Raw genomic sequence first — 27,863 nt, forward strand, 5'->3', positions numbered from 1 at the left:
ATTGCAGGTCCTACCCTACTTAGCAATCTATTTCTGGGAGGGGGATTTTCCCAGAGGCTCCCTTGATCACCCCTACGTCCCAGTCTGAGGACTGAGGCTCACGTGGGTGCTGAGACTGACTTTTCTAGGGTCAGCTCTACTTAAGGGGACTTAGGGCTGGCTACATGCCCCCCGTTCCCAAACCCAGGTCCTCCAGAACTTTCAAAATCAAAATCGGGGTTGCGTTAGGACATGCCTCTGGGATAAGATTCCCCATGGTGGGATGGCAGCAGGTGAGCAGGTGTGCCTTCTTCTTGCTTCCTGCTGTACCTTTGGAGTCCATGGCTGAGGTTCCATGTCTCCAACTCAGGAGAGTGAGGACACAGGGAAGGAGGCTTTACCAAGAACTCAGTCTAAAAAGGCTGGTGAGCTGCAAAGTGGAGTGGGTTTGGAGGAGCTATCTGAGCAGTGAGGTTCAGAGGGCCATGGAGAGGAGACCATAAAAGTGAACTACTGGTGTGTCTGTGTGATCAAGGTAGTCTTGACTGTAGACCGCCCTAGAAGCTCCCTTTCCTTTTAACCCCATCTAGTGCAGTGGTAATCATAATTATTAGCAGATTTGGGAGGTGTAGGACTCTCAAGAGGGAAAACTGTCGTGTTAGAGGTGACCAGAGGCAGTTACAACTGGACCCTAGAAGTCCTGAACCCTTACTCCTTACACTTTGATCCTAAAAACTTTTGAATCACAAGACTTGAGGGACAGTCTTTGTGTTCCATTTAGCAAATACTTCTATGTACCTGTCCTTGTTGTTTCTAAGTCTTTTCACCAACCATTCTATCCTTCTCTACTGAGTAAGGTTTAGTGATCCACACTCACTTCTCTACCAGCTGCCCCAGCATGTAAGGATAATTGGCCTGTTGCTTTTGAAAGGTTTCTGATACCTATCCCTGGCCCTTCATCCTTATAGAATCCAAATAAGGGCAAGATAACCCCTGATTCCCAGTGGGGGTGGAAAGTAGGTCAGTGCTGCTGTCTGGCCAAGTCTTGAGGATGGTGTTTAAGGCCTGACTATAGAAAACTCTGTGATTATTGTCCAGGGCAATATATGCATGACCTCGGTTCCAAGGCAGTTCATAGTATCCCAGTCCCTGTCAGTTCTTTCCCCTACTGAGCAAAAATCATGGGATCAGGTATCTGGAACCTGGTTTGATACAGAGATGATTCAGGAGATCTTGATTGGGCCTAGGAAGGTATCTCAGTGAGTTTTGTTGATTTTAGGCCACCTTCTGGGGAAACTTTCCCTGCTGGGGAATTCAGCTTCAGTTTGGGCCTTCTTGTATATCACTCTATTTCTGTTCTGGAAACTGCTATGTGCAAAGTGGTTTATTGTTGTTTTGTTTTGGGATAGGAAGCTTTGCCCTATTCCCACTCTTCTTGCCTCAGATATGAGGCCAGCTTCCTATGAGATTTTGCTGGCTATCCTACAGACAGTTTTAGGGGCCCTAGAATCTTCTCAGAATGAGAGTATGTGCCCATAGGTTAGTCAGCTATGACCATGCAGTATTCCCAACCCCCCCCCCCCCCCCCCCCCCCCCCCCCCGCCTCCACCATCTGCTTCCTCTGAATATACCAGATTGGCTGTACACCAGGATGTTCCGGGAATCCCCAGGAGAGCAACAGAATGTGATGGACCCAAATATGATGCCTCAGTAACTCATTCCAGGATGTACAAACTGTAACTGTCAGGATGCTCCTTATAGCTAATTAAAATTCTTCTAGTTACATCTATTTTCTATTAGCTCTTTCTATTTTCAGTGACATCTAAAAGGCCAAAATAATCCCTCTGGTACCACTGGGTTTTTTTCTATGGTTTTCAGATAGGAACAAAAAAAAAATGCTCTAGCTTTTCTGTGTTGTATCTGTGATGCTAAAATGGCAAAGAGCCCCTCTAGCACCTCATAGCTCTATCTATGGTACTGAGGTGGCCCAAGTGGCTTCTGTGGTAGCCCACTGCACTCTCCATGGTACTGAAGGGAATGACCATTTGTTTTAACATCTCTCTGGGGTCCTAAAGAGTTCTATGACTTAGAACCACAAACTTTTTTTGAGCAGGAAGGGACTAACAATATAAATTAGTCCAATCCCCTTATTTTACTGATGAGTAAACTGGGAGGTTAAGTGATTTAGTAAGGGTTGTAGGGTTATCAATGTTCAGACTAGGCCTACAATAGCCTTGTACCCCTCAGTCCTATTCTAATTCACCTTTTGTGACACTATTCAATAAGCCTAGCTAGGCTCTTAGTCCCAGGAAAGGATCCAGAGGATGAGAGTGGGTGCCCTAATTTGAAGCTACAGAAATACACATATTAAGTGATAGTGGAGGTCGTCTAGTGACCCTTGGACAAGGACACTTTGTTAATTATAATAACTGCTAATAATAATCCTATAGCCCAGATTCCACATGTAACAGGTACCTGCCCCTTCATGGAGTTTTACCACATCCACTAAATGTCAAAAATTAAAGAAGCCTTGGACCTCCAGAGCCTTTTCTCTCTGCTGACAGGCAGGTTGACTCCTGGCCCAGTTCTTTTCTATTAAAGATCCTTAGGCAAAGTAATGCTTGCATCTTTTTCTTTCTCAGTAACCCATTTCAGTTTCGTGATGCCTATTGTAAGGAAGTTCTTTATATCTCAAATATTCTTTCTTAAACAAAAATAAAAATAAAATAAAATAAATGGTTAGGCCCACATTCATTTAGCCTTGACCAGATACCGTTCTCTATATGAGGCAGAAAGGTAGACTAGATGACTCCTGGTCATCCTCCCAGGCCTATTTCCATGAATCTTGATTCTGGGGTTTCTTCTAAGTCCTCATGCTAAACTCCTCTGCAGCTTAGGATCAGCACCCCCCACCCCCCCATCCTCTTCCTCTCAATGATCTCCTTCCCCAGCACTGGAGCTCTGCAAGTCCCAGGCCTAGGGAATTTTAGCCTGGAGAATTTTAACCCCTTCCTGCTCAGAGCATGTGCTGAGTCCCTATCTGTGCAGATGGCCCAGCCCCGCCCCCCGTCCCTCACTCCAGCCTCTTGAGCTCAGAGCCAGTGTAATCCTCCTCTTGTGTGAGGGAGCCTCTCCCCTGCAGAGAGGAGGAAAGCCTGCCTCGGAACAGCCCTGGACAAAGGGGCTCAGATGCCCCATCATACTGCAGGCTCCAAGGTTTGAAACAAGGGGATGAATCCTATACGGTATTTGCAGTTTTTAGCCCCTTCCCCAGGCTAGCTGTGCCCCTTAACTTCCACTCCTCCCCCAACTCTCTCTTCATTCCCTCTCCCTCTGGCTCCCTCCCCCTCATGCCCCTCCCCCTCTGTCTGTCTTCAGACTCTGCTGCTGGGAGGTGTTTCTCTCCCATGCATGAATGAGTCTCTGTAATGAATGGAAATGAATGGATCAGGAATCCAGGCGGAGGGAGGGAGAATGAGGGGGGAAAGACAGAAAGACAGGGTAAGGGCAGAAGGAAGCACTGTGGAACCTGGAAGGATGTTTGGCTGGCTGGTCAGTTAGGGGTCTCAGAGCAACTGATCCCATTTGGATAACTGGGGAGCATGGCAAGCCCACCCCATTTGCTCACCACACTGCATAGCCCAACCTACATGGGAGAGGGGCATACTGTGATGGTCTTCCCCACCGCCAGGGGGTGGGGTGGTAGCTGTGGTTTTTCTGGACCATGCATTTAAAATGTAGAATTTGGGGAAGAAATCTGGATTATCTGGGAGGCTTGTAGGCTTGGCAAATCAAGAGGTACAGTTTTTGAGTACAGCAGCCCCTTCGTGCCTCAAGGTGCAAGTAGGGAGAAGGGGTTGGTTTTGGGAATACAGAGTGCTGAGAGTCTGGGGGTAGGGAGTGTCTTTACTGCTGAAAACTAGGGCTCATCTTTTCCTTCAAATCTGTCTCTCTTGCTTTAGCTCCACAGCACCTGTTGCCTTCATTAGCAGCTTTTCCTCCTCTTCCCTGCACTCCCCAGAACCAAAGAATGTGAAGGGGGTCCATGGAGGTGAGTGAAGCTCTGGCTTCAACCTACAAGTACCTACAACTGTATACTCCTTCTCCTGCCTACCTCTTTCTCTCTTTGACCTCCCATTATTAGAAGTTAACTCCTTGGTCCTGACATCTCGATTCCCATACACCCCACCCCCAACTTCCCGAGGTGAGTAGCACTGTGTGTTCCTAGTTCAGGCCCCAGTCCACCTTCCCTCGTGTTGTCCTGGCCCTCGAGGTGACGCCCTTTCTTCCTTTACAGCTCTACCTTCACCCTTTGCTCTACGCAGATCTTTCTCCACAGGGCTCACGTCCCCGCGCCCCGAGCGGCCACTTAGCGCCGTCGCCGCCGGCTTTCGACGGCGAGCTGGATTTGCAGCGATACTCCAACGGGCCAGCCGTGAGCGCAGGGTCGCCCGGGATGGGAGCGGTGAGCTGGTCTGAGAGTCGTGCAGGCGAACGGCGCTTCCCCTGCCCTGTATGTGGGAAGCGCTTCCGCTTCAACTCTATCCTGGCTTTGCACCTGCGGGCGCACCCAGGCGCCCAGGCCTTCCAGTGCCCACACTGCGGCCACCGCGCGGCGCAGCGGGCTCTGCTGCGCTCGCACCTGCGCACACACCAGCCTGAGCGCCCACGTAGTCCTGCTGCACGCCTGTTGCTGGAGTTGGAAGAGCGCGCGCTACTACGCGAGGCTCGACTGGGGAGAGCCCGAAGCTCAGGGGGCATGCAGGCCACCGCTGCCACTGAGGGCTTGGCGCGGCCCCAGGCTCCTTCATCGTCCGCCTTCCGTTGCCCCTACTGCAAAGGCAAGTTTCGCACCTCGGCGGAGCGCGAACGCCACCTGCACATCCTGCACAGGCCCTGGAAGTGCGGCCTGTGCAGTTTCGGCTCCAGCCAGGAGGAGGAGCTGCTGCACCACAGCCTGACGGCCCACGGGGCTCCCGAGCGCCCCCTGGCGGCCACCACCGCTGCGCCTCAGCCTCAGCCTCAGCCTCAGCCTCAGCCTCAGCCTCCACTCCAGCCAGAAACTAGATCAGTCCCAGAGCCGGAGCCCAAGCCCGAACGTGAGGCAACCCCGACCCCAGCTCCTGTCGCTCCCGAGGAGCCCCCAGCACCTCCGGAGTTCCGCTGCCAAGTGTGCGGCCAGAGCTTTACACAGTCTTGGTTTCTCAAGGGCCACATGCGTAAGCACAAGGCCTCCTTCGATCATGCGTGTCCGGTGTGCGGCCGCTGCTTCAAAGAGCCCTGGTTCCTTAAGAACCACATGAAGGTGCACGCCAGCAAGCTGGGCCCACTGCGTGCCCCGGGGCCTGGCTCCGGGCCTGCCCGAGCCCCCCAGCCTCCTGACCTCGGCCTGCTGGCCTATGAGCCATTGGGCCCAGCGCTCCTCTTGGCCCCAGCGCCCACCCCGGCCGAGCGCCGTGAGCCCCCGAGCCTCTTGGGCTACCTGAGCCTGCGAGCTGGCGAGGGCCGGCCCAACGGCGAGGGTGCTGAGCCCGGGCCCGGCCGCAGCTTCGGAGGCTTCCGCCCGCTGTCCTCTGCTCTCCCGGCCCGGGCTCGCCGGCACCGTGCAGAGGAGCCGGAGGAAGAAGAGGAGGTGGTGGAGGCCGAGGAGGAGACCTGGGCCCGGGGCAGGTCGCTGGGCCCTCTGGCTTCCCTGCATGCGCGCCCGGGTGAGGGACCAGGGCACTCTGCCCCTGCTGCTGGGGCCCCGGCAAGATCGACCACCACGCAGGGTATGTAAGGACCCTCCGCTCTCTGGGTAGGCCGCGTCCTCCTCTGACTTTTACACCGTCACTCCCCCATAGCTTCCTTTTTAAAATAACTTATCTTTTATTTCTTTTGAGTTTTTTTTTTTTTTTTTTTTTTTTTTTTTTTTTTTTTCTGGAGGCTTTGCCATCATTTGAGAACACTTGACTCTTTAGTCACAACAAATCTAACCCCTCAGACTTTTGTTTTCCTCTGGACTCCGAGGGGAAGCAGCCCTATGGGGTGGGTATGGGGTGGGTGTGGGGTGGGTGCGCGGGACCTGGACAGGGTGTAGGCCCCCGCTGACTTCCTCTTAATATATGTGTTGCAGAAGAGAATGGGCTGTTGGTTGGAGGGACCCGGCCTGAAGGGGGCCGGGGTGCCACCGGCAAGGATTGTCCCTTCTGCGGAAAATCTTTCCGCTCAGCACATCACCTCAAAGTGCATCTGCGAGTGCACACAGGTGAGGGAGGCAGCTTCCGGCGTGGAGAGGGGACTGGGGGGCGGGCAGAAAGGCAAGGGCTACCGAAGCACCGGGAGGTGAAGTTTGTTCCGAAGCCTTCAGTTTGGCTGGATGAGATCACTTGGGAAATGCTCCTTTATTAAATCAAAGTGGGTGGGAGATGCAGTGCCCTTTCTTGGTTCTGAGAATGAGGTCTCTAAATTGGGCGAAATTCGGGTGGGTGCGTGCAGTGATCGTGACCCCGTTACCCTATTGCACCCACTTTCCCCAGGCGAGCGGCCCTACAAGTGTCCGCACTGCGACTACGCGGGCACCCAGTCCGGCTCGCTCAAGTATCACCTACAGCGCCACCACCGGGAGCAGAGGAGCGGGGCCGGCCCTGGGCCACCCCCGGAACCACCGCCTCCTTCCCAGCGGGGTTCAGCCCCGCAATCTGGAGCCAAGCCGTCTCCACAGCCTGCGACCTGGGTGGAGGGTGCCTCAAGCCCCCGGCCTCCTTCTAGCGGTGCTGGGCCGGGGTCCCGTCGGAAGCCCGCCAGCCCTGGGAGGACCCTGCGCAACGGGCGAGGTGGTGAGGCCGAACCCCTGGACCTGTCCTTGCGGGCAGGGCCGGGAGGCGAGGCCGGGCCGGGGGGTGCTCTCCACCGCTGCCTCTTCTGCCCTTTCGCCACTGGAGCCCCAGAGCTCATGGCCTTGCACCTTCAAGTGCACCACAGCCGCCGGGCTAGGGGCCGCCGGCCACCCCAGGCTGACGCGTCCTCGCCCTATGCCCGAGTACCATCAGGAGAGACCCCTCCCAGTCCTTCGCAGGAAGGGGAGGAGGGCTCCGGGCTGTCCAGACCCGGAGAGGCAGGGCTAGGGGGGCAAGAACGGTAGTGAGCCCTCAGGGGTGATTAGCTTAGTGAGCTTACCCCGCCGGAGCGGGGGAGCGCTAGAGGTAGATGGGTAGAGAAGCCAGCAGGGGGCAGCGTGGGACCCATATCCCAGCCCCAGGCGGACCAGAGGTGGAAGGGGCGGCGGGCGTAGGAGGGTGGGCTGGCGGTACCCACCCAGCCCAAGGGAGTCACAGTGCCTTAGAAGTGGCAGAGGTGAGGGTCAAAGAACGGGGTCCCTGGGCTGGCAGAGAGGGTTTGTGTCCCTGTTGAGGAGCCACTCTGCCAGTCTTTGCTGGTCCATAGGCGTGAGAGTTTATTTTTGTACAAGGGGTGAGGGTGGGGAGCACTGTACCCTTCTAGCCCCATCAGGGGCCCTGTAGACGTCGCTATTTTTGGTACGATTCCTGTCATCCCTGTTGCAGAGTCGTGTCCCCAATAAACAGGTGTCGTGAGGCACAGGGCCCTGTGTCTGTCTGCCTACCTATGTCCTGCTCCTCTCTTTGGGCCCTTCTGTCAGGAAATAGTCACCTCTTCAGACATTTAGTTATCACCCAAAGAGTTTGACAAGAGATGCAGAATATTGGGTTTCACCCCCAGGTTTCAATGCAGCAGCTCTGATGGGGTCCAAGAATTAGCATTTAACAAATAGCCAATCACGTTCTCACACACTGTGGCCTGAGGGCCTCATTTTGAGAACTGCTGGACTGTGCTGGATCCCCGTTTGTCTGTGACCAGTTCAGCCTCAAGGAGTAGGTGCAGTGTGGGAGAAGGAGCCTCAGAGAGTGTCTGGAGCCTCTGGGAGCCACTGTGGAGGAGACACATTCTCCCAGGCTCACACACAGCTCTGGGCCTGGGAAGGGTACAGGGGACCTTCCAGTCTTGGTTTTATTTTCTGTGTTCTAGTTAAGGGCTGGTTGAGGGAAAGTGCTCAAGTTATTTATCACCTTAATCCAGAGGACTACTCTAGCTCCTTGGAGGCAAAGTGTGAGTAAATACATTTAATATAACAATAGTATTATAATAACAGTAATTACATATATAAAGTCTACAGTTCCCTGTTGCACCCTCCTGTTATAGTTTGCATAGCTTCATTTCTTGTGACACCTCAGAATGGAGTCACCGGGAACTCCAGTTGACCTGGCACAGATGATTCTTCTCAGGGAAAGTCAAGGGGTGAGAAAAGAGGAGAACATGGGCTGCCAGGGAGGGCTGGTATGGAAGTGATGTCCTGGATACAGTGGCCCAGGATGGGAAAGCACTGGAAGAGGGGTAACTTCCCCACCTCCAGGGTATGAAGGCAAGCAGTGTGGCTGCTCTGGCTCCTGCAGGAGAAGGCACCAAGCTAGGGGGACTAGAGATAGTGGTGGCAGGGCAATACTCTGGTCCTTAGACCTCCTGTGTGTCCAGGAAGCAGAGGGAAGAAATTCAGTGATCGCCCAGTGCTCCATTATGCCCCACTGCCATCCCAGCCCAAAGTGTGCTGAGAGGAGAAGCTGCAGGCAAGTTCTGGATCTTCTCTAGAAGCCAGGAGAGAAGAGGGAGATGAGTTGGGAGAAGGAAGAAGCAGACTCCCGAGTAGCTGGGCACAGGAAGGAAGGCACATGCAAGACGGAAGGAGTGTTGGATGTGGTAGAAATTGGGGATGCTGACTCACCCAGGTCACAGAGGCGTGGTGGGGTCGCTCAGGGCTCGAGCATGGCTCTGGGGGGAGAGAAACTACAGTGAATTTAGGGACATATTTCTTGTCTTTCTCTCGCTTTCTTTCCCTCCATCCCTCCCCACAAGGCTGTCAATTCATCTCTCTTTCCTACCCAAAGTCCTTGAATTTTGCTATTTACTTTTATTTTTTTAGAGACAGGTGCTCACTGTCGCCCAGGTTGGAGTGCAGTCACACAAATGTGGCTCACTGAAGTCTCAACCTCCTGGGCTCAAGAGATCCTCCTGCTTCAGCCTCCTGAGTAGCTGGGACTATAGGTGTGCACCCCTCAAAAGTTCAGCTAATTAAAACTTTTTTTTTTCTTTTTTTGTAGAGATTGGGTCTCACTATGTTGCCCAGGCTGGTCTTGAACTCCTAGGCTTAAGAGATCCTCTCAGGCCAGGCGCAGTGGCTCAAGCCTGTAATCCCAGCACTTTGGGAGGCCGAGACGGGCGGATCACAAGGTCAGGAGATCAAGACCATCCTGGCTAACACGGTGAAACCCCGTCTCTACTAAAAAATACAAAAAAAAAAAAACTAGCCGGGCAAGGTGGCGGGCGCCTGTAGTCCCAGCTAATGTAGTCCCAGCTACTCGGGAGGCTGAGGCAGGAGAATGGTGTAAACCCGGGAGGCGGAGCTTGCAGTGAGCTGAGAACCGGCCACTGCACTCCAGCCTGGGCGACAGAGTGAGACTCCGTCTCAAAAAAAAAAAAAAAAAAAAAAAAGAGATCCTCTCAGCTGAGCCTCTGAAAGTCTGGGATTACAAGTATGAGCCACCTCACCTGGCCTGTGTTTTGCCATTTTAACCCAAGTTCAAGACAGGCCACTGGCATTCTCCCCTTTCCATCTACCCCAGCACTATACTCCTTACTTAAGATTCCTTTTAACCTGTGACCTTGATGCCTCTTAGCCAGGTCCAGGGGAGAGGAGAAAGGTAGACAAGATAATAAATCCAGTCTGTGGCCTCAGCTAGGAGCACAGGTTCACAGTTTTCCCCCAACCCCTCTGGGGTTGAAAGATCAGAAAAGCCCACCCAGAAAGCAGCCAAAGAGATCACCTCGTTCCCAGCCTCATTGTAGGAACTTACCTGCCGGGATAGCCCTAAGATCCCTCGACTGGCCAGGGTGGGAGTGCTGCTCCCAGGGTGGGGGGGTTGCAGGCTGGGGCTGTTTCTTGGTCCTGGGGACACATCTCCAGAAGAGTCAAGTGTTTCTGGGGCTGAAGGGGAAGCTAGGGTGAGAGCAGAGTATAGAATCCCTCCAGATTACCTTAAGCAACCAAGCTGCTCCATCAGGGAAGAAAAAGCTCCATAGCAACAGGAAGCTGTAAGTCACCATAGCGATCCAGTTGCAAGGGAACCCCCTACCAAGAGGCAGGAAATTGTCAGCAGCAGCATTAGAGCAACCAGGGAAGAAGCGACAGGAAACTATAAGGATTGCCGTGGTGAACCAAGAGGGTACAACAGGAAGCTGAGGCAGTTTCCATAGAAACCCAAGGAGAGCTAGAGAGAGAGGTACAGAGGAAGTGCTTCTTAGCAACAGGCTGTTGTAAGCATCACCCTAGCAACCAGACGGAAGGTTCTTTTAGCAGTGGGGAAGCTGTACATAGTTGTCATGGCAACTGGGCTACTTGGCTAGAAAAAGGAATTGCTCAGCAGCAAGCAGCCTGAACATCACCACCATGACCGAGCTGTTGGGAGCCACCCCTTGAGAGGTGCCTCACCCAGGGAAATTTGCTTGACGTCCAGATCCCAGGCCTCCTCCTCGACGCGGGCAGGCAGGGAGCAGGCTCCCGGGGAAAGGCCGGGAAGGGAGGGGCCGGCATGCTCAAAGGATGACACGGCCACGGAGGCCCGGGTGCGGGCGGCTGCAGAGAGTGGGGAGTGGGGGGTGGGGTGCTGGTGTGGGAAAGCCCTTTTGGCTCCCTGGAATGACCCTCAGTCTCACAGAGGGCCTCCCAGCCAGTCCCACTGATTTGGGAACGAGATGGCCTTCCTGACTTTCCACCACACCTCCCCTTTGTATCCTCATTGTCAAGGTCTTCACTCCTGGGGGCCACCCCCCAGCACCCTGGCCCTCACCTCTTCCAGTGAGCAGGGCACTCAGCGTCCGCTCCCCAAGGGCTTTGATGTCCAGGAAGGGTTTATTCCCAATGCCCATGGACACCATCTGCTGCACTCGGAGCTCTGGGGAATAGGGACACTTGTTACCAACTTCTTCCTGCCCTTCTCTCTAGCCCTAGCACGTCATGGTTTACTTTTTTGGTTTGTTTTTGTTTTTGTTTTTCTCCTTTCCAACCCTCATTCCTCCCTTTCATTCCTCTTGTGTCTCTTTTTACTCCTCCTGTTGACTATCACAACATGGATGGCAATGATGGTGTGACTTCCTCCTCAGATGTCTGGCTCTTCTCTCCAGTATGTTGCATCCTGCCCATTCGGCATCCCAGCTGCCTGATTTCTACTCTGTATCTTGGGTATTAAGAGCAAAAAAAAAAAAAAAAAAAAAAAAAAAAAAAAAAAAAAAAAGCAAAACAAAACAAAAAAAACTCACATTTTTACATACTTTTACAGTTTACAAGGTGCTTCCATATATTTCACCTTACTTAATTATCCTTATTACACTAAGATGAAGACATTACTATTTCATTTTTCAGATGAGCAGAATGAAGTTCAGAACATTAAAACCAAGGTAAAACCCAGCAAAAAGTCAAAAATAAAAACAAAACTAACAAAAAACAAAACTAGTCCAGGTCACACAGCAAGTAGCAGCAGTTCTTAAATCCAAGTGAGTGGTTTCTCACCTTTTTCCAGCCATTTGCTTTATTAAAAAAATTTTTTTTTAATCCTTTAAAGACAGAGTCTTGCTCTGTCCCTCAGGCTCAAGTGCAGTGGCACCATCATAGCTCACTGTACCCTTGAACATTTGGGCTCAAGTGATCCTCCTACCTCACCCCTCAAATAGCTAGGACTATAGGTGCACACCACCATGCCCAATTAATTTTAAACTTTTTTGTAGAAACGGGGTCTCACTATGTCCCTAGGCTGGTCTTGAATACCTGGCCTCAAGCAATCCTCCCACTTTGGTCTTTCAAAATGCACTGGGATTACAGGCGTGAGTCACTGCACCTGACCCCTACTTGCTCTTGCTTCCTTGCAATTTGCCAGCTTTCTTTTTCTTTTTGGTGTATCTTAGGCTTATTTCTACCTCAGTAATTTCTCTCAAGCCAAATCTTGAATCTTTCTTATAAGCCATTCTTTCTTCATCCTATAAACTGTCTTCCCAAGCAGTCCACATGCTCTCCAGAAAACTTCCTGCTATAACCCTGACTCCAAGCACCCTGTTCCTCAGCTCTGCCCAGTACCCTTGTTGTGGGCTGCCTGTCTCCACAGCAGCTGGGCAATAGAACTTGTCCACTTGAGTTTGATCTCTGGTGAGGTTGCCTGCAGAGTATATGCCTCTCGTGCACGCCGCCGCCGAAACCACAACTCGAAGCAGAGTCCGCTGTCCCCGATGTTTTCTGTCAGCCCCATGTCAGCAGTCTGAGGAAGAGCAGAGGGCAGTGGGTGAAGACAGAGCAAGTCCTGGCTGGGTGGCGCCACATGGCAAGCACTGGGCTTAGCCTGGCATCTGATAGATGTTCAGTAAACCTTTGCTCAACACCTATCATGTGCCAAGTGCTCTACATTTAGTCTTCACAACAACCATAATTTACAGAAGGGGAAATGAGGCCAGAAACATGAAGCAACTTGCACAAAGGGTTCTCATAGCTTATTAGAGCTGGAATTGGACCCAGGCCTTTTCCTCTATGCTATACTCATGCAGGGGGTACAAAGTCTAGAAACCCTTAGAATTCACTCCACACTGCCTGATCCAGGACCATAGGTTGCTATAAATGCTTATCTGGATATCAAGGCTGTTTCCCTAAAGCAAGGCCTGCCTCTTCTTGGATTCTTTAGTCAAAGTATAGTGTGTTTTCTCCTCATGCCCTAGGAACCAACCCTAATTCCAAAGGCATGTGTGTCCTTAGTGGGAAAGTTCCTCTTCCAGTCTGGTTTGGAATGCCTCCTAAGGCTTCTGCATGAATGATAAGGAAAACCTCATGAAGTAGACCAATGACAGGGACTTCCAACATCCCCTGACACCCTAACTTGATGGTCGATTACAAGCCAAAGCCTATTCTAGATGATGCAGATTCTCAACCTGTGTTGGGGTTGAATTTCCAGAACATCCTGAGTTCTCAAGAAGAGAATGACTTCCTGTCACCTCCACCACTCACTCCAGGAATTGTACCTTAAAGGCCTGCTTGTAAACAAACATCTCTGACCCTCCTTCAGGGCCCTTGAGCTTGCTGAACAGGAGGAGATGCTCAAAGAGAAAGACATGGCGAAGGCACTTCTTTCGGCCACAGATGACAGTGAAGGGGTCTCGATGCAAGAGCTGTCCCTGCTCCTTCAGATCTATCTGGAGAAAGGAAAAGCAAAAGTGGTTGGCCCAGGGGCCCTTTGTTTGTATTTTACAGGGAGCAAAAATAGGTTTATAGGGCAAGGGGCCTAACGCACTGGTTCTCAGGCAGGGTCAGGAAGTCAGGGAAGCCCTCAGCCTAGCGTCCATCCACTGGTCACCATGCACAGCACACCCAGCTGAGCAGCACAGCCCTGTTTCTGAAGATGGCAAGGTGCACTGCATAGTAGGGTTTATAGGCGCCTGTGGGGAAGCCTTTGCATGCTGGGGATCCAGGAAGAGAATCAGCAAAGAACTGAAAGGGAAATAGGTCTATTCCAGAGGAGGATATAGGATTCCAGCATGTTTTGGAACCTCAGGGCTGGAAAAAGACTAGGTAGACGAGATAAGGTATGTGTTGGGTGTTGAGGTGCAGGAGGAAGTATAGGGTAGGTGGGGAAACATAACAATTAGGAAAGGAACGGGAGAGTACAAGGCGGTTGTAGGAACATAGGATGTTCGGAGGACATAGCTTCTTTATTTACAAATGAGGAAAGTGAGGCCCAGTGAAGTTCAGTGACTCAATCAAGGCCACCCAGCTGGTTAGAAATTAAAGCCTGGGGCCCTCTGACCTGGAGCCTGGTTCTCCTGTCACCAACCTACATGGCTTCTGAGGCCAGGGCTGGGCCGTTTGAGCAGCAGTGACTGGAGCCAGGGCCTCACCTCACAGCCACGCACCGCCTCCACAGCCAGCAGGTCTCTGCCACGGGCCTCTTGTTCCCGGAGCAGCTGTACAGCAGCCCCAAGGGCCTGGCGCTCAGAACTCAGCTCAGGCCCAGCTTCCCTCAGGAGCTCCTCCAGGAGCCGCCCATACCGAGCCAGCTGTTCCAGAGGCTGCTGCAGGGCTCGGGGCAGGTAAGGTCCAGCCTCCATGGAGCCCTAGGTTGAGGAGGACACAGACAGGGATGAGGAGAGGGCTGGAGCCTCTGGGGGCCAAGCTCAGGGGTTGGGGGGTAGGTGGGTGATACCCTAGGCTTTTGGGTATAGATGAAGCCCAGATGCTCCCTAAAGTAAGGCAAAACCCTTCCACCTGGAAAGAAAGCAGGTGGGGGCCTGCAGGCCAGCAATCATCATCTATATCTTGAAGGGAAATGGAACAAGAATCAAAATAGTAATCTCCTGTACTCTCTGGCTTTGAACTTTTTTTTTTTTTTTTTCCTGAGATGGAGTCTTGCTCTGTCGCCCAGGTTGGAGTGCAGTGGTGCGATCTCGGCTCACTGCAAGCTCCGCCTCCCAGGTTTGCGCCATTCTCGTGCCTCAGCCTCCTGAGTAGCTGGGACTACAGGTGCCCACCACCACGCCTGGCTAATTTTTTTTTTTTTTTTTGTATTTCTAGTAGAGACGGGGTTTTACTATGTTGGCCAGGATGGTCTCGATCTCCTGACCTCATGATCAGCCCGCCTCGGCCTCCCAAAGTGCTGGGATTACAGGCGTGAGCCACCATGCCGGGCCGCTGGCTTTGAACTTTTAAAGTCACTTGTACGTCTTTTGATGTGAGCTCTTCTGCTGCTCAGATCCTCCCTGTGAGCTGGCTATAGTGACTATTGCCCCCATTTACCAGATGTGGAAATGGAGGCCCAGACGAATCAGGAGTCCTGCCCGGTCCCTCAGGTGGACTAGATAAGAACCTGGCCTCACCAGTCCAGTGCTTGTCCCACCCTCGGCAATTCTAGGAGATGATTGGTAGGTGATGTTCCTGGGCACATCCAGGAAAGCTTTTTTTCCCTGTGGGATTTTTGGGGTGGGTTTTTAGGTCTTCCTGGCCCCTCTACTTTTCTTCTGAAGATTGGATAAAAAGTTACCTTGCTTGAGGGACTGAGAACAGCCAGACCATTCTCCAGTTTGTGTCGGTGCTTCACGTACTGTGCATAAAGGCTGAACTGGTCCCCCTGTGCCAGTAAAGAACAGATAAAGTGTCTCCAGCGAGGTCCCTGCAAACAAACCTCTTTCTTCCCCCTCTCCATCCTCTCTGTAGCCCAAATGAGGGATGGGTCACCAGGGAGCACTCTGCCTACCAGGGAGGGAAGGGCTCCCTGTGGAGAGAGCATAGTCCAGGCAGCCCTTGAGAGCAGGGACGCAGAGGCTGAGTAGAGGCAGAGGTGCCCACAGAACAGGGCTGGGCCCCAATGGCATGGACCATACATGGAAGGAGAGGGCCGTGGGTACTGAGAAAGAGGGACAGATGGATGAGGCTGGAACAGAGAAGAGAGAGCACTTGGAAGAAGTTGAGGGGATCACTCACATGGCGAAGGAAGCAGGCCCCAATGCGTAGGGGGTGGGTGGCGCAGCCCTGAAGCTCCCGCAGAAAGTGTGTCCGGTGGAAGCTGCGAAGCCTTTCCCGGGCACTCAGGGCAGCAGCCCAAGTGCCCCGAAGTTCAGGAGTCAGCTCAGGCCCAGGGGATGGCACTGGCTCACTCAAGGTGGCCACGTAATCTTGTTCACAGGCAATCAGCTCAGACACCAGACGCTGCTGGGCACTGCAGGCACAACAGGAGTGGCAGAGGAGGTGTGGGAGGGAGCCACTACCCCAACAATGTCACCTTCTTTTCCTACTGGGCAGTTGGGTCTGCCTCTTGGGCACCAGTTGGGCTGGGATCTCACCTGATGCTTCGCTTGCGCTCCATCCGGGGGGTGCCTACTCCCCAGGGTCCGTCTGGCCCCCCAGCCCGGCCCAGCAGCACGTGTTCCCGCGGTGAGCACGTCCTGTCTACCACCTCAGTGCTGGTGACCTCCAGGCCTCGAATCAGCACAGCCCTTGGGGGCCTGCCCTCTGCTTCTGGAGCCAGCTCAGGGCCTTCCTCCTCATAGTCCTCTCCACATGGGGCCAAGGAGCAATGGGATGGGGCTGCCCGTGGCCCAGGGCTGCTGGGGAGCAGCAAGGAGCTGAGGCTGGGTGAGGGGCTGTGGGGGCCCCACTGGGCCCCTCCACTGCTGGCACTGTCTGCCCGCCGTCGTCGGTAGCCCCGTGGGCTCGCCTCCTCTCCCAGGTGTTGCTGAATCCTCCTCTCCAGCTCTTGGCAGCGGGCCCGGCAGCGGCCCCATTCTCGCAGGGCTGCTGGGTTGCCCAGGTCCAGGGCCAGGGCCCGCATCTCCTGGAAGGTGCCGGCACTGGGCTCTGGGGCCCGCCGTAGGGCCAGTGCAGCCAGCACAGCCTCCCGACCCGGCCCAGCTCCTGCCAGTCGAGCAAAGCCCTCATCCACCCATTCATGTGCCTACAAAATCAAAAGGGTTGCGGATGGGAGAGAAAGGGTAAAGGCCTGTGTTGCTCACAAAGGATGCCCAACGACAGCCCTTGTCCTCTTGCCTGTGGCTTCCCAATGCCCATCACTCTCCCCCTTTTCTCACTGTTTCAGCATCACTGCCTAACCATGTCACTCGGAGTTGGTATGGAGATGGAAGAGCCTATATAAAAGAATAACCAGTACTCATACGGTGTTTATGAGTGGCAGGCTCTGGGCTAACGGCTTTTATATATTGCCTCATGTAATCCCCACAGCAGCCCTGTGAGGTAGATCTATGGAGGCACAGTCAGGTTTAGTATCTTGTCCCAGGTCATTCAGCAAGCAGGTGGCACAGCTAAGAGTCAAAACCAAGGAGATGGGCTCCTCAGCCTCCGCTTTTAACAATTTGATTAGCCTCTCCATGCAGAAAGGAAGTAAAGAAATGGAAATGGGGGGAACAGAAGGAAAAGGCTCTGCATGTACCTGCTGGAAGAAGCGCTGTAGCCGCAGGGCCCGATGGAGGCCACTCTCAACCTGCTCCAGCCGCTGTTCAAAGATATCCAGCACCTTCTGGGAGGTGGCATTCTCCTCCAGAGCCAGGGCCTCCCGTGCCTGGGCCAGGCGCTCCTGGAGAAGGCAGGCTGCTCTCAGACCTGGTCCTCACTCCTAGGTAGTCTCCCCCTGCCTCCTCTCACCTGCCCTCCTGCCCTTTCTCACCTGGACCTCAGCGCTGAAAGCCCGGAATCGCAGCTCTGTCTCCTGCAGGGCAGACAAGGTGTCCCCGGGCACAGCAAAGCTTGCCAGCTGCTCCTCCCCTGGGCCCGAGAGCCACTGCAACACCTGAGGCAGATGGGGTGGGAGAGTAGGGGGTCATGGAGTGGAAAGGCAAGGAAGGGCTGAGATCCAGCATCAGCCCCACCACACCAATCTGTAGAACCTTGAGTGAACTATTGCATCTCATCTGCAATATGGGAATGACAACAGTGAATGGTAGTAGTTTCCACAAGGGTCAAGTGAAAAACCGAGCAAGAAATCTTCAGTAAGGTGCCAGATGAGTGGGAAGCTGGGCTGGTGGAAAGTACTGAGGGAGGTGGGTCAAAGTTCCAGAGCTATGCCCGAGGGTGAAGTACATCAAACTGGGGTGAACCAAAGGCAGGATGAGGGTCATATGGATGACTGTCGGCTTTCACTAAGCCTTGGCAATTGGTGGGCAAGGGTTGCAGGGACCTAGCCTGGAGAAACAGCACAGAAGGGGTGTGTGTGTATGTGTGTGTGGGTTTGTGTGTGTGTGTCCAGCTTTAATTGCCTATTATGGGGCTATACAAACTCTCATGCTGGTTCTGAGATATTTGACCAAAAAGTGATGATAATATTCTCCTCTGAAGAAAGGCTGGAAGCTGGGGGTGGGACAGCCTGAGGATGAGAAGTCTGAGACTCTTCCTAATAGCCAGTGCCAACAATAACCACTTTTATAGTCCTTTGCTGAATTCATTTGATCTTTCTAACCGTGTTGTGAGTTAATTGTTACTATCCCAATTCTACAGATGAGGACTTGGGAACTCAGAGAAGCTTCATGACTTGTCCAACATCTTACACATGGCAGAACTAGAAGTCAAGCTGAGCACTTTAGATTCCAAATCTTGTTTTTAAACAGTTGGGGAAACAGCTAATAAGCAGGTAAGCAAACAGGAGATGCAACCCATCTCTAGGATATTGGCTTAGAGGAAGCCAATACGAAGAAATTCTAGGAAATAGAAAGTCTCGGCTCCCGCTTTAGCACTGGCCCTGAGATGAACTTTCCCCTGATGCCCACCTGCAGGTCCATAACGTATCCACTCACCATGCTCGGGGCTAAGGAGGAACAATCAGATTTCAAAGCTCCCTCTACCTTACATGGTAGGGTGGAGAGTAAATCCCTATGGGGCTCTTAACCCCAGGAGAGAAGAATCAAGGCTCAGAGAAGCCAGCCTTATTCCTGAATCTTCCCCACAGAGAAGCCTGTAGTTCCTCTTAGGTGCTTTCAATGCTCTCTCCTTCCAAGGTGGAGGGAGGTGGTACCTTTCCGACCTCAGGTCTGAGGGATGACATCACATAAGGAGTTAAGGGTGCATGTGTGGCAGTGTAACTAATGAGCTGGTATCAATAGACTTTTATTATTTTTCAGCTAAGGAGGTAGGCACTCCAGAGTTGATCAGCTCTTTTCAGAAGCCCCTAGGGCAGCTGAGCATCTCTCACAGTCTCTCAGCATCTTCGATCAAGCATAAACAGTGGGGAGGGGGAGACCTGGCTTTTCTTTACTGGTGCTACGATGCTCCCACCCTCTTGTTGAATCTCACACTGACCAACAAAGGTGAGGAGAGAGGGAGGGGCGTTCAATCAAGCCAGGCCAGAAGAACACCATCAACTATAAGTACCAACGGGAAAGGTGCTGGAGGCCATACTCCCAGGCCAAGGATATAGGAGTCCTGGCTCACCTGCTGGAGTCGCCGCAGGCACTGCCGCTGCTCTTGATGCTGCACGTGCAGGTTGGAGAGGCGCACGAGCTGGTGAATGGCCTCATCCACTTCCTGATACAGTGTAGCCGGGCCTTGGCCCTCCAGTCTGGGGAAGGAGCAGGAAAGAATGAATCATTCCCTTTGCTGAGCCCCTCAATTCTGTCCTCCCATCCCTCTGAGGGATGCAAACATGAGAAGTTGCATAGCAGCATGGATCAAAAGCATGGGCTGAACCCTGACTGCTTTGGTTTGAATCCTGACTCTTTACTGACTGATGTAGGCCAAGACAGTTAACATTTCTGATCCTCCAAATCCTCATTTGTAATAGTAAATGGCACACAAGGATGTTGTGAGGGTTATGAGATAGTAAGTGTAAAAGCATGGTATCTTGCCCAGATACATGCACAGTAAGAATGGTCTGGCAGCTAAGGTTTGTTGGCAGCCTTCGACTGTGTCTCCACCTCCCACTTCCACCTGCCCCCGCACACCCATCCCTCGTACTTGCTGCTGTGAGTGGAGCGCAGTCTCATCAGGATGGCCCCCCCATCCCTCTGCAGTGCCGTCAGCCGGGGATCTGCCAGCACCTTCTGCAGGGGCTTGGGCATTCCCACTGCCTCCTGGGGATAGGGAGCAGTTGCCAGTTGGGGTTCCACCAGCTGGGGCTCCACCCCAGCCCCATCCCAATCCCATCCCCCAACTGTCCCATCTCATTTCATACCTCTTCCTCTGGCTCTGCTGCTCCCTCCAGTTCCTCAATGGCCTGCCGTACCGAGCCCAGCACACCTTGGCACAGGCGGCATAGCCTTACCACTTCCTGAAACCCACACGCAGGGATGGAGTTGAGGATTAGAGTTTAAGAAGGAACTTAAGCCCTAGGGTTGGGGTGAGGTAGCCCCAGAGACTTTTATGGAGGCAATGCTGAATTCAGTCCCTGACTTTGTTGCTAACTAATTGTATGATGTTGGGCAGGTCCAGAAACCTTCCTGAACTTCAGTTCCTCAACTGTAAAGTCAGGATAAGAAAGGCTTCTGTGATTTTTAAGGAGATGATGCCAGTTTAGCAACTAGCATGGGCCTGGCACATTGTACAGCTTGGTAACTGTGACCTTCCTTTCTCTCTGTCTTCAGTGGGGCTTCACCCTGTCAAACCCCCTCTCTCTGCCTATTCATGTCAATTTCCCCTTTGACACTAAAGGCGAAGCTTAGAGACCATCTACAGACCCCTCTTTCATACTCAGCTCAGATCATGTTTATTTCTCTCTTCTTGAATACTCACAACACTTATATTCATAGAATTACATGAGATAAGTGCTGGAAGGACCTTTAGCAATTACACTGTGATTGTTACACTTCACTGATGAGGATACCGAGGCCTGGATGTTGGTGCAAGGAGCGGGTACAGAAAGGGCACTATTTCTGCAAGTGCGGTAAAGTAATTTGGAACAAGAATCAGCCTTTTGACTCAGTGCTTTCCAGAAACCCAATGACACTATCTTGCACTCTTCTCTACTTGTTTCATGATGTGTCTCCCACCAAAAATCATGTACTACTTAATGTCATATTAATAATTTATTTGGCTGGGCACAGTAGCTCATGCCTGTAATCTTAGCACTTTAAGAGGCTGAGACAGGTGGATCACTGGAGTCCAGGAGTTTGAGACCAGCCTGGGCAACATGGCAAAACCCCATCTCTACAAAAAAAAAAAAAAAAGAAAATACAAAAATTAGCTGGGTGTGGTGGCACATGCCTGTAGCCACAGCTACTCAAGAGGTTGATGTGGGAGGATCGCTTGAGTCCGGAGGGTGGAGGATGCAGTAAGCTGTGATCGAACCACTGCACTCCAGCCTGGGTGACAGAGCGAGACTGTCTAAAAATAGTAATTACAATAATAATTTAACATACTCCTCCCATCTCCCCAGTAGACCATGCCGCAGTGCACGTTTTCCTCATGATTTGGGAGCCATAAATACTTGTTGAATTGAATGAAATGGAAACCACTTTTTTTGCAACCCCATGGTATGTCCTGGACCTGGCATCTCTCCTAGAATGTCTTCAGCTGGGTCATTCCTGGCTCCCAGCATGCTAGGTGTTAGAGGGGAAGCTTACCTGGTGTATCTCTACCCAGTGACTGGGAGAGGGGTCTCTGTGACCTCCTAACTCCCACTGCAGCTCCTCTGGCTTGGTCACTCTTTTCAGATCATTCTCTGACAGTACCTCAGCACCCTGTAGAGGGTAAGGCAGGGTTTTCTTCCTGGGCACCCAAGGACTCAGAAACCAGCCTGGGGCTCCAGCCAGCTTCTTCTCCTTTCTCCACTACTGATAGGAAACTAGGTAGGAATGAAGGGCTCAAACCTGAAATCCACAGAGTTCAGTTGGAAGGCCATCATGAGTGAGAATCAGCAGCCGCTGAACGAGGGGAGGATCTCCTGAGTCCTAAGGGCAGAGAAGAATAACCCTAAACTGGGCAATTGGGTGTCCTGGACTGGCCACTAGTGAAGAGTTAGGATCCAGGGGAACTGCCTGTTCAAGGGGTGGTTACCTGAAGTTGGCTCAAGACAGTAACGAGTGCTGGAGGCAGTGAAGGTGCCTGGCGAAGGTCCAGCAGGACGGAGAGCCCCAATGGCTGTAGATCAGGCCTGTGGGAGCAGGAAGAGTCAAGGAGGCTGCTGTGTGTGTGTTTTGGGGGATAGCAGATAAAGCAAGGCAGACATACAGGGTCTGTATTTAGTTAATAGTCCTCAGGAGAAATTAGTTGCTGGTACATTTGGGAAGATATGGGCAAAGGGCCAAATTCTGGGATGCGTGTACAGGAGGAAGTGGCCTAGCAGTTGGGAGTCTATATTCATATGGCTACTAGGCCAACGGATTAAAGGTCTGGAAAGTTCAGAATTCTGTTCTGGAATGGCATGCATTCAATGTCAGCCTGTAGTATGGTGCCTAATAGGTACTCAGTGCTCAATAAATATTTGTTGAATAAGTGAACCAATGTCCTGATGATCTTGGTAGTGTTGGAAGACAGTGAAAGTCAACAGTGTTGCTTTTGAGGATCAATGAAGATATGAAGCTGGAGGTCAGGGTCAGTAAGGCCAAAGGTCAATGACTTGAAATCTGAAGGGTGAAGAAGTAGGTGTCCTTAGAGGTCAGAAGGTCAGTGTCCTGAGAAGGAGGAGGTGAGGGTCCTCATGAACCAGGAGGTTAGTGTCCAGGGTGCCAGGACTGGGCCTCGGTTACCTGAGCAGTGAGTGGAGGTAATGAAGAGTTGTGTTCAGCATGTCTCGGGAGGGTGGGGGCTCCTCAGGAGGGCACGGTGGGGTAATGGTCAGCAGAGCTCGCCCACTCTGGTCCACCCCTCCTGAAGACACAAAACGGCCAGGCTGTCCTGGCTGGGAGCAGTCCAAGCCTACCTCCCTTCCACCCTGCCTCCCCCAGTCCCCAAGCCCACCCAATTGCTTCTCTTTCCCAATCCTTTTTCCCTTCACCCACTGATGCCCACTGACCTGTCAGGATGAGGAATCCAGATGCCATCAAGTCCCAAGCCACATCAGGGTCATCAGAGATGGAGACTGGAAGGGCCTCTTCTGGAATGCTGTCCCCTTTTCCTTCTTGCACAGTCTCCAGCAGAGGTGTTGGAGTGTCAGACAGGAGGCCTTCTGGGCCTGCGTGTCCTGCACAGACACAGACAGAAAAATGGGACTGAAGTTAAGATGGTTCTGGTTGTTCTGCTCCCAGCGTAACCCGGCTCCTCATCCTGCCCCCTCCCATAGGCCCGACCTGCTTTGGCCCTCGCCCCATGAACCTCACTCAGTGTCATCTCACCTGCCATACACACCAGGCCTGGCCCCTCCTGCTCTCTCTCTCTGGCACTCTCTTCTGTAGGCCCACAGGCTTCAGAGGGCTGAGGCTCTTTTTCGCCTGCTGTTTTGAACTCTTTGGGCTCAGATTCTGGCTTCCCTGAGCCTTCATATTCCTCCTTAACCAGGCTGCATTCTGGAAGCTTGTGCTCACTTGGTGAGGGCAGACTGCCAAGGGCTTCTTGGTGGCTGGCCTCTTCCTTGTCCCCAGGGCTCAGTGGGGCACTGTCCCCTCCTCGACTAAGAGCCCCTCTGCCTGCAGCTCGCTTCTTTCTTCTGTTTCCTTTGCCTGTTCTCCGAGGGGTACCAGGTGGTCCTTCAGCCCCCTGGCCACCTCCTCCTCCTCCTCTAAGCTCCCCTGGCCTCAGGGGGCAAGATTCAGAGGCTTCTCCCACGGCCTCTGCTGGGGGCTCAGACACCTCTAAGACTACTGCCTCTGGGACAGCCTCAGCTCCTGAGGGAGACCCAGGGGAGGCTCCAGTGCTGCTCCCCTCACCGGGTGGGCGTGCTCCATCCTGGTCCCGAGGTCCCAGGCCCTTCTGGTGCACCCACGCCCGGTGTCTCCGGTGGCGGCCCTTCCCTCCAGCACCCTTGCGAGTGGGTACTGTCCGTACTCTGGAGAGGCCCGGGGAGCCTTCAGCATCTGCTGGGCTCCCCCTCACAGGCAGCGTCACCTCCAACAGCTCCACGTACTCGCCCTCAGGTCCTTCCACAGGGGCATTGTGCCCATCCCCAGGACTCCGGGTACCCAGCGCCTCCTCAGGAAGTGGAGGGCTGGGAAGCCCTGGAGGTCCAGAGGGCAGTTCTGGGGGCAGCGTACTTGGCTGATGTCCGACCATGAGGCCCTCTTTGTGCACAAATCGTGGGCAGATGAGCTCAGCCCAGGGCAGCCGCTGAATCCCTGAGGGCGCAGACAGTAGGCAGGTACTGAGGCGACCTGTTGGCCGGTCCTTGTTGATGCCTTGTAGCCACTCAGGTGTGAATAGGTAGGCACAGGCCTCATTGGGCACAGGAATCTCCTGCACCCGCCCACCCCCAGGGGCCAGACACTTGAGTGCTAGTCGTGGTGCTTGGGCAGCTGAGGGTACCACTTGCAGATAGAAGTCTCCTGGGCGCAGCAGTTGCCAGGGTAAGGCTGCTAGCTGCACCACCACCTGTTCATGCAGGCAGAGCGGCCACCCCTCATGGAAGAAGAGGAATCCACTGTATTGGGCCTGGGGAGAGAGATGGGAGGCTGCACTCAGGCCTCTGCTGAAGAAGCCAGCAGAAGAGGGCAGTTAGAATGGGCCCACCCTAGGCAGGACCAGCCCTATGCCTGGAAGATTACACTCTCAGGAGAGCAGAAGGGGAGATTTGGGGTATTCAGGTGGCAGAGAGGAAGGGATTGGGACTGATCGGTCTCCTAGTGGTAGGAAGCTTCTCGAGGAAGCTAGTTCCGTGTGTGGGAGGGTAAGAACTGAATCGCTACCAAGACATGGTCAGCAGATGCCATTGTCTTGGAGAAGTTAAAGACTCTTAGAAGTCTTTATATCTGTAGAAATGAAGGATCTCTGTTGACTCATGTACGGGGGAGTTAGTATCTTGAGAAATTCATATGAGGGGGTGAAAATGTCTGGAATTGGGTCTGGAGAGTTAGGGTCTTTGGGGGTCAGTATTTCTCAGGGGTCAAGATGAATTTGGGGAAGATGAATGTGTGCGTGTGTGTGTTAGTGTCTGAATGGTCAGTGCCTGTGAAGGTCAAAGTTTGTGGGAGGTCAGAGAACGAGGCTTAAGTGACTCTGGAGAGATCAGTATTAGGGGAGGCTGTATATCCAGGTTAGTGGGGGAATTAGTCAGCCTGGCTAGTCTGAAGAGTGTGGCAGTGGATCTTGGGGAAGGCAGAATAGTGATGCACGGCCACTCACACAGGCTTCCTGCTGGACCTTGGCAAGCAGGTGCTTGGCTGGTACCAGGAAGTCCAGCGTGTACCTCAGTGCGTCCTCCCGATAAGTCCTCTCCACCACCTGGAACACCTGGCCCAACAGGGTGGGGGCTGTTGCCTCAAAGGGTGGATACAGGGCGGCGAGAGTGCTCTGCACACAGTCCTCCACTGGCTCAGGCTCCTGTAGAGATAGGACCAGGCTACAGATCCCTAGAGCTCACCCAATCGCAGCTCCTTGGGAGCTGCACTGGTCTGGGGGTGGCTGTGTTCTCCAAGGCCCCCATTGTACAATGTGTGCAAAAAGTGAGCACTCAGGAAATGCTGGCTGATGAGTCCAGAACGGGAGTGGGGCTGGGCCAGAGTGCACAAGCGTGGCAGGGCACTCAACACTCAAGTTCTGAGACCTTGGCTTTGGAGATCCAGAGAGAATTTGTTGTGAATGCCCCTGATCAGGGCTGTTCCGGGTGCTCGTGAGTTGGGGTGACTGCATAGACCTTTCCCAGGAGAGAAAAGACAGGCTTCTGGGCTATCAGGGGACTGAGCTTATGGCTGAGAACTTGAGGGTGTGAGCCATCCTGCAAATCCCTTCTCATAAGACCCACCATCCAGAGCTCCCCATCTTAAGTGGAGGTGCCATCACCCACAATTATGTCCTAGAGATGATCATTTGGTGAAAAAGAGATGGTCATTTGGTGAAAAGAGGAGGATGGAAAGACTGTCTGTGACTGTCTTAGGTCTTTCTAGCATCCCTCTTCCCTCTCCCACAGTGGCTCTGAAGCAATCACCCAATCCTAGAGCATGTGGGATTGGGTTACAAAGAACCGGGTGGGGGCAGTTGAAAGAGAAAAAAGTCACAAAAGGAACTTGTGGGAAGGGAGGAGGAGGCCTTAATGGTATGCATTAGAGCTGGTCTTTTCTGATTCCAGTGGGACCTCTCTCTGCCAGCCTCCACTAGGAGTCTCAAAAAGACTCAGCCCTGCTTCATCCAGACTCCCCTCCCTAAGTGAGTCAATGAGACATCTTCCTCCATCCCCTAACCTAAACAACCACCCCTTGGGCTATTCCTTTGCAAACTTCTCTTTCAAGACAGTCTTTGAAGTTCCTTTTACTGGAATTTTTTTTTTCTTTTTTTTGCAGTAAATGGGGAAGGGGAGACTCAATGCAGCCTTTACCTTGGTCTCTACCTGCCCTACCCCCATGTCTTGCCTTTGCCGTAAAACAAAATAGCTTATTTTTCCCTGAGCTCCTCCATCCAGTTTGTCTGGACTGTCTAGGAAGTTAGGGCAACCACTCCAGAGACGGGGACATTCAGCGCGTCAGCTCGCAGACCCGGCCCCAAGGTGTGTGGGCGAGCAGACAGACCCCCAGTGTTCCGGGACCAGGCGGACGCAGTGCGCGTGGGTGGGGGGAAGGTGGAGATGGGCGGGGGTGAGGCAGAGTGGGGCCGTCTGCTCCAAGGCCGGGAGTGCGGAGCTAGGGCTTGATCAGCGAGGCAGCTGCAACCCATTAGGGGCGGTGAGCTCATGGCTGAGCGAGAGTCTCAGCCACAGGAAACAGCAGCGGCAGGAGGGGAGGAGGGGTCTGGGGAGGGAGGCGGCGGGCGGGAGCACGGGGACCCAGCCTCCTGCCGGCGGGGACCAGAGAGGAGACCAGAGAGACTGAGTCAGCTCTCCCTGGCCCAGTTCCTCTTTCTTTTTCCTCCAGCCTCCCTGCCAGAGGGTGCCCTTCCCTCCGTAGAGGGGCGGCCCCAGTAGTGCCCCTGCCCCTCCTCCACTCCCTGCGGTGCGCTCCCCCTGGCAAGGCCTCTCCCCCTCCTTCACTCTGCAGCGAGCGCCCCCTTGGCCATGCCCCCGCCCTCTTTGCAGTGGGCGCTCTCTCTGGCAGTGTCCACTCTTGCAGCGATGCTTCAGAGTACTCTGCAGTGAAAGTTCCAGGGTAGTGTTCACTCCTATTGGTGTGGGCTTCTCCTTAGCGGTACCCTCCAGCTTCCAGGGCCCCAAGTTGCTTCTACCAGGGTCCCCTACTCCCTGCAGGGAGCTCCGGCTCGTGTTCCCCCCTCTCTGCAGCAGGAGTGCCCTGAGGCGGCCCTTCAGTTCCCTGCAGCAAGAGCTCTGGGGCACTTCCCTCCCCCACAAACTCCGGTCGGCTCTGGCAGTGTCACGCCCCCTGGTTCTGTGAGCTCCCCCCAAGGACCCCCAACTACCCTGAGGCAGCCCTTTTTCTCTGCGGGAATTTCCCTTTTTGGCCATGCCTCTGGACCCGGCCCAGCCACAGCTGTGGCCGGTCCCCCAGGGCCGGATGGGTGGGCCTGCCTCACCGGGTTGGGGACAGGGATGGAAAATGGTGGTTCCATGCAAGTCAGTTCTCATGACCCGAGGGGCCGGGCCTCTTCCAGGGACGCTGCAGGACCAACCCGCTGGGGTCTCCCGCGGGTAAGGAGCTGGGACCAGGAGGGGGAGGGAAGCTCCAGGAAAGAAAGGCACAGGTCAGGACAGAGGAGGGCGGGGAGCGGGGAGGTGTGTGGATTAGGGGAGAGACTCAAGGGAGGATGGGGGAGGAGGCGGAGGAGAGGAGGAAGAAAGGGTGAGGGCAATACTCGGTGGGGACAGGAGCTAAACAGTCGGGCAGACGGACAGACAAATCGAAGAAGGGGGGATGGGAGGGAGGAGAGTCCCAGGAGCGCCGAACAGTCCGAGGCAGGATCGGGAGGCACCAGGCTGGGGACTGGGGGCCCGGAGCGGGCTGCGCGAAGGCCAAGGGGACCCAGGGGGCTGCGACGCCGGACTCACCATGGCTCGGCGCCGGGCCGCGTCCGACGCTTGGTCGGGCGGGCGGGGCCGGGCGCGCCACCGCCTCCCTCCCGCCGCTCGTGTCTCGCCGGGTCTGGCTAAGGGACAGCTCCGGCCGCGGTGGCGGCTCGGCCCGCTCCGGCTTCCAGGCCGCGGGGCCCCGCCAGGGAGGGCCGAGACGGCCGCCCCTCCCCGCCCCGCCCTTCAGCGCCCGCCCCCGCCTCCGCGCGGGACCCCTTGCCGGGACTCTATCTCCCGCGTCCAGACTCTCTGCCGCTCCCCGGGCGTCCC

The 27,863-nt window shown here is 53.9% G+C and overlaps 2 protein-coding genes across 14 annotated transcripts in view; one reads left to right on the forward strand and one right to left on the reverse strand.

The window, feature by feature from the left end:
• Positions 1–7,585, forward strand: part of ZNF219 (zinc finger protein 219) — a 14,696-nt gene extending 7,111 nt beyond the window's left edge. For 2 of the 10 annotated variants that reach the window (XM_030930600.1, XM_030930598.1), the window contains exons 2-6: positions 3,942–4,030; positions 4,124–4,183; positions 4,305–5,750; positions 6,095–6,226; positions 6,498–7,562. In XM_030930600.1, the coding sequence (XP_030786460.1) occupies positions 3,942–4,030; positions 4,124–4,183; positions 4,305–5,750; positions 6,095–6,226; positions 6,498–7,102 (2,332 nt within the window). In that variant the 3' untranslated portion in view covers positions 7,103–7,562. Of the gene's footprint in view, positions 1–3,941; positions 4,184–4,276; positions 5,751–6,094; positions 6,227–6,497 lie in introns of those variants that run through there. The other 8 variants (XM_030930604.1, XM_030930603.1, XM_030930601.1 and 5 more) reach the window with 6 other exon arrangements.
• ARHGEF40 (Rho guanine nucleotide exchange factor 40) lies at positions 7,395–27,863 on the reverse strand. 4 transcript variants are annotated; one of them, XM_030930595.1, is made up of 24 exons: positions 27,573–27,863; positions 24,767–24,964; positions 22,828–24,076; positions 22,509–22,676; positions 22,243–22,363; positions 21,551–21,647; positions 21,364–21,444; positions 21,118–21,234; positions 19,731–19,826; positions 19,514–19,629; positions 18,992–19,118; positions 17,235–17,357; positions 17,001–17,144; positions 15,898–16,508; positions 15,539–15,773; positions 15,099–15,185; positions 13,960–14,175; positions 13,087–13,257; positions 12,158–12,335; positions 10,878–10,982; positions 10,520–10,663; positions 9,885–10,015; positions 8,756–8,802; positions 7,395–7,906 (listed from the first exon to the last, which is right to left on the reverse strand). In XM_030930595.1, the coding sequence occupies exons 1-23, from the start codon at positions 27,573–27,575 to the stop codon at positions 8,761–8,763; spliced, it is 4,560 nt and encodes a 1,519-aa protein (XP_030786455.1). In that variant the 5' UTR covers positions 27,576–27,863; the 3' UTR covers positions 7,395–7,906; positions 8,756–8,760. The 4 variants fall into 4 exon arrangements, with proteins under 4 accessions (XP_030786455.1, XP_030786454.1, XP_030786457.1 ...); XM_030930594.1 differs by having other exon boundaries at positions 7,400–8,618; positions 27,573–27,662; XM_030930597.1 differs by lacking the exon at positions 7,395–7,906 and adding an exon at positions 8,076–8,618 and having other exon boundaries at positions 21,364–21,471; positions 27,573–27,668.

Source organism: Rhinopithecus roxellana, chromosome 5 (assembly GCF_007565055.1).
Source record: "Rhinopithecus roxellana isolate Shanxi Qingling chromosome 5, ASM756505v1, whole genome shotgun sequence".
Classification (NCBI taxonomy): domain Eukaryota; kingdom Metazoa; phylum Chordata; class Mammalia; order Primates; family Cercopithecidae; genus Rhinopithecus; species Rhinopithecus roxellana.

Coding starts and splice junctions, on each gene's coding strand:
- ARHGEF40 (XM_030930595.1), bottom strand. Junction 19,827..21,117: donor ACTGGGTAGAGATACACCAG/GTAAGCTTCCCC, acceptor TGTGGGTTTCAG/GAAGTGGTAAGGCTATGCCG. Junction 14,176..15,098: donor TTCTCAGTCCCTCAAGCAAG/GTAACTTTTTAT, acceptor TCCTCAACCTAG/GGCTCCATGGAGGCTGGACC.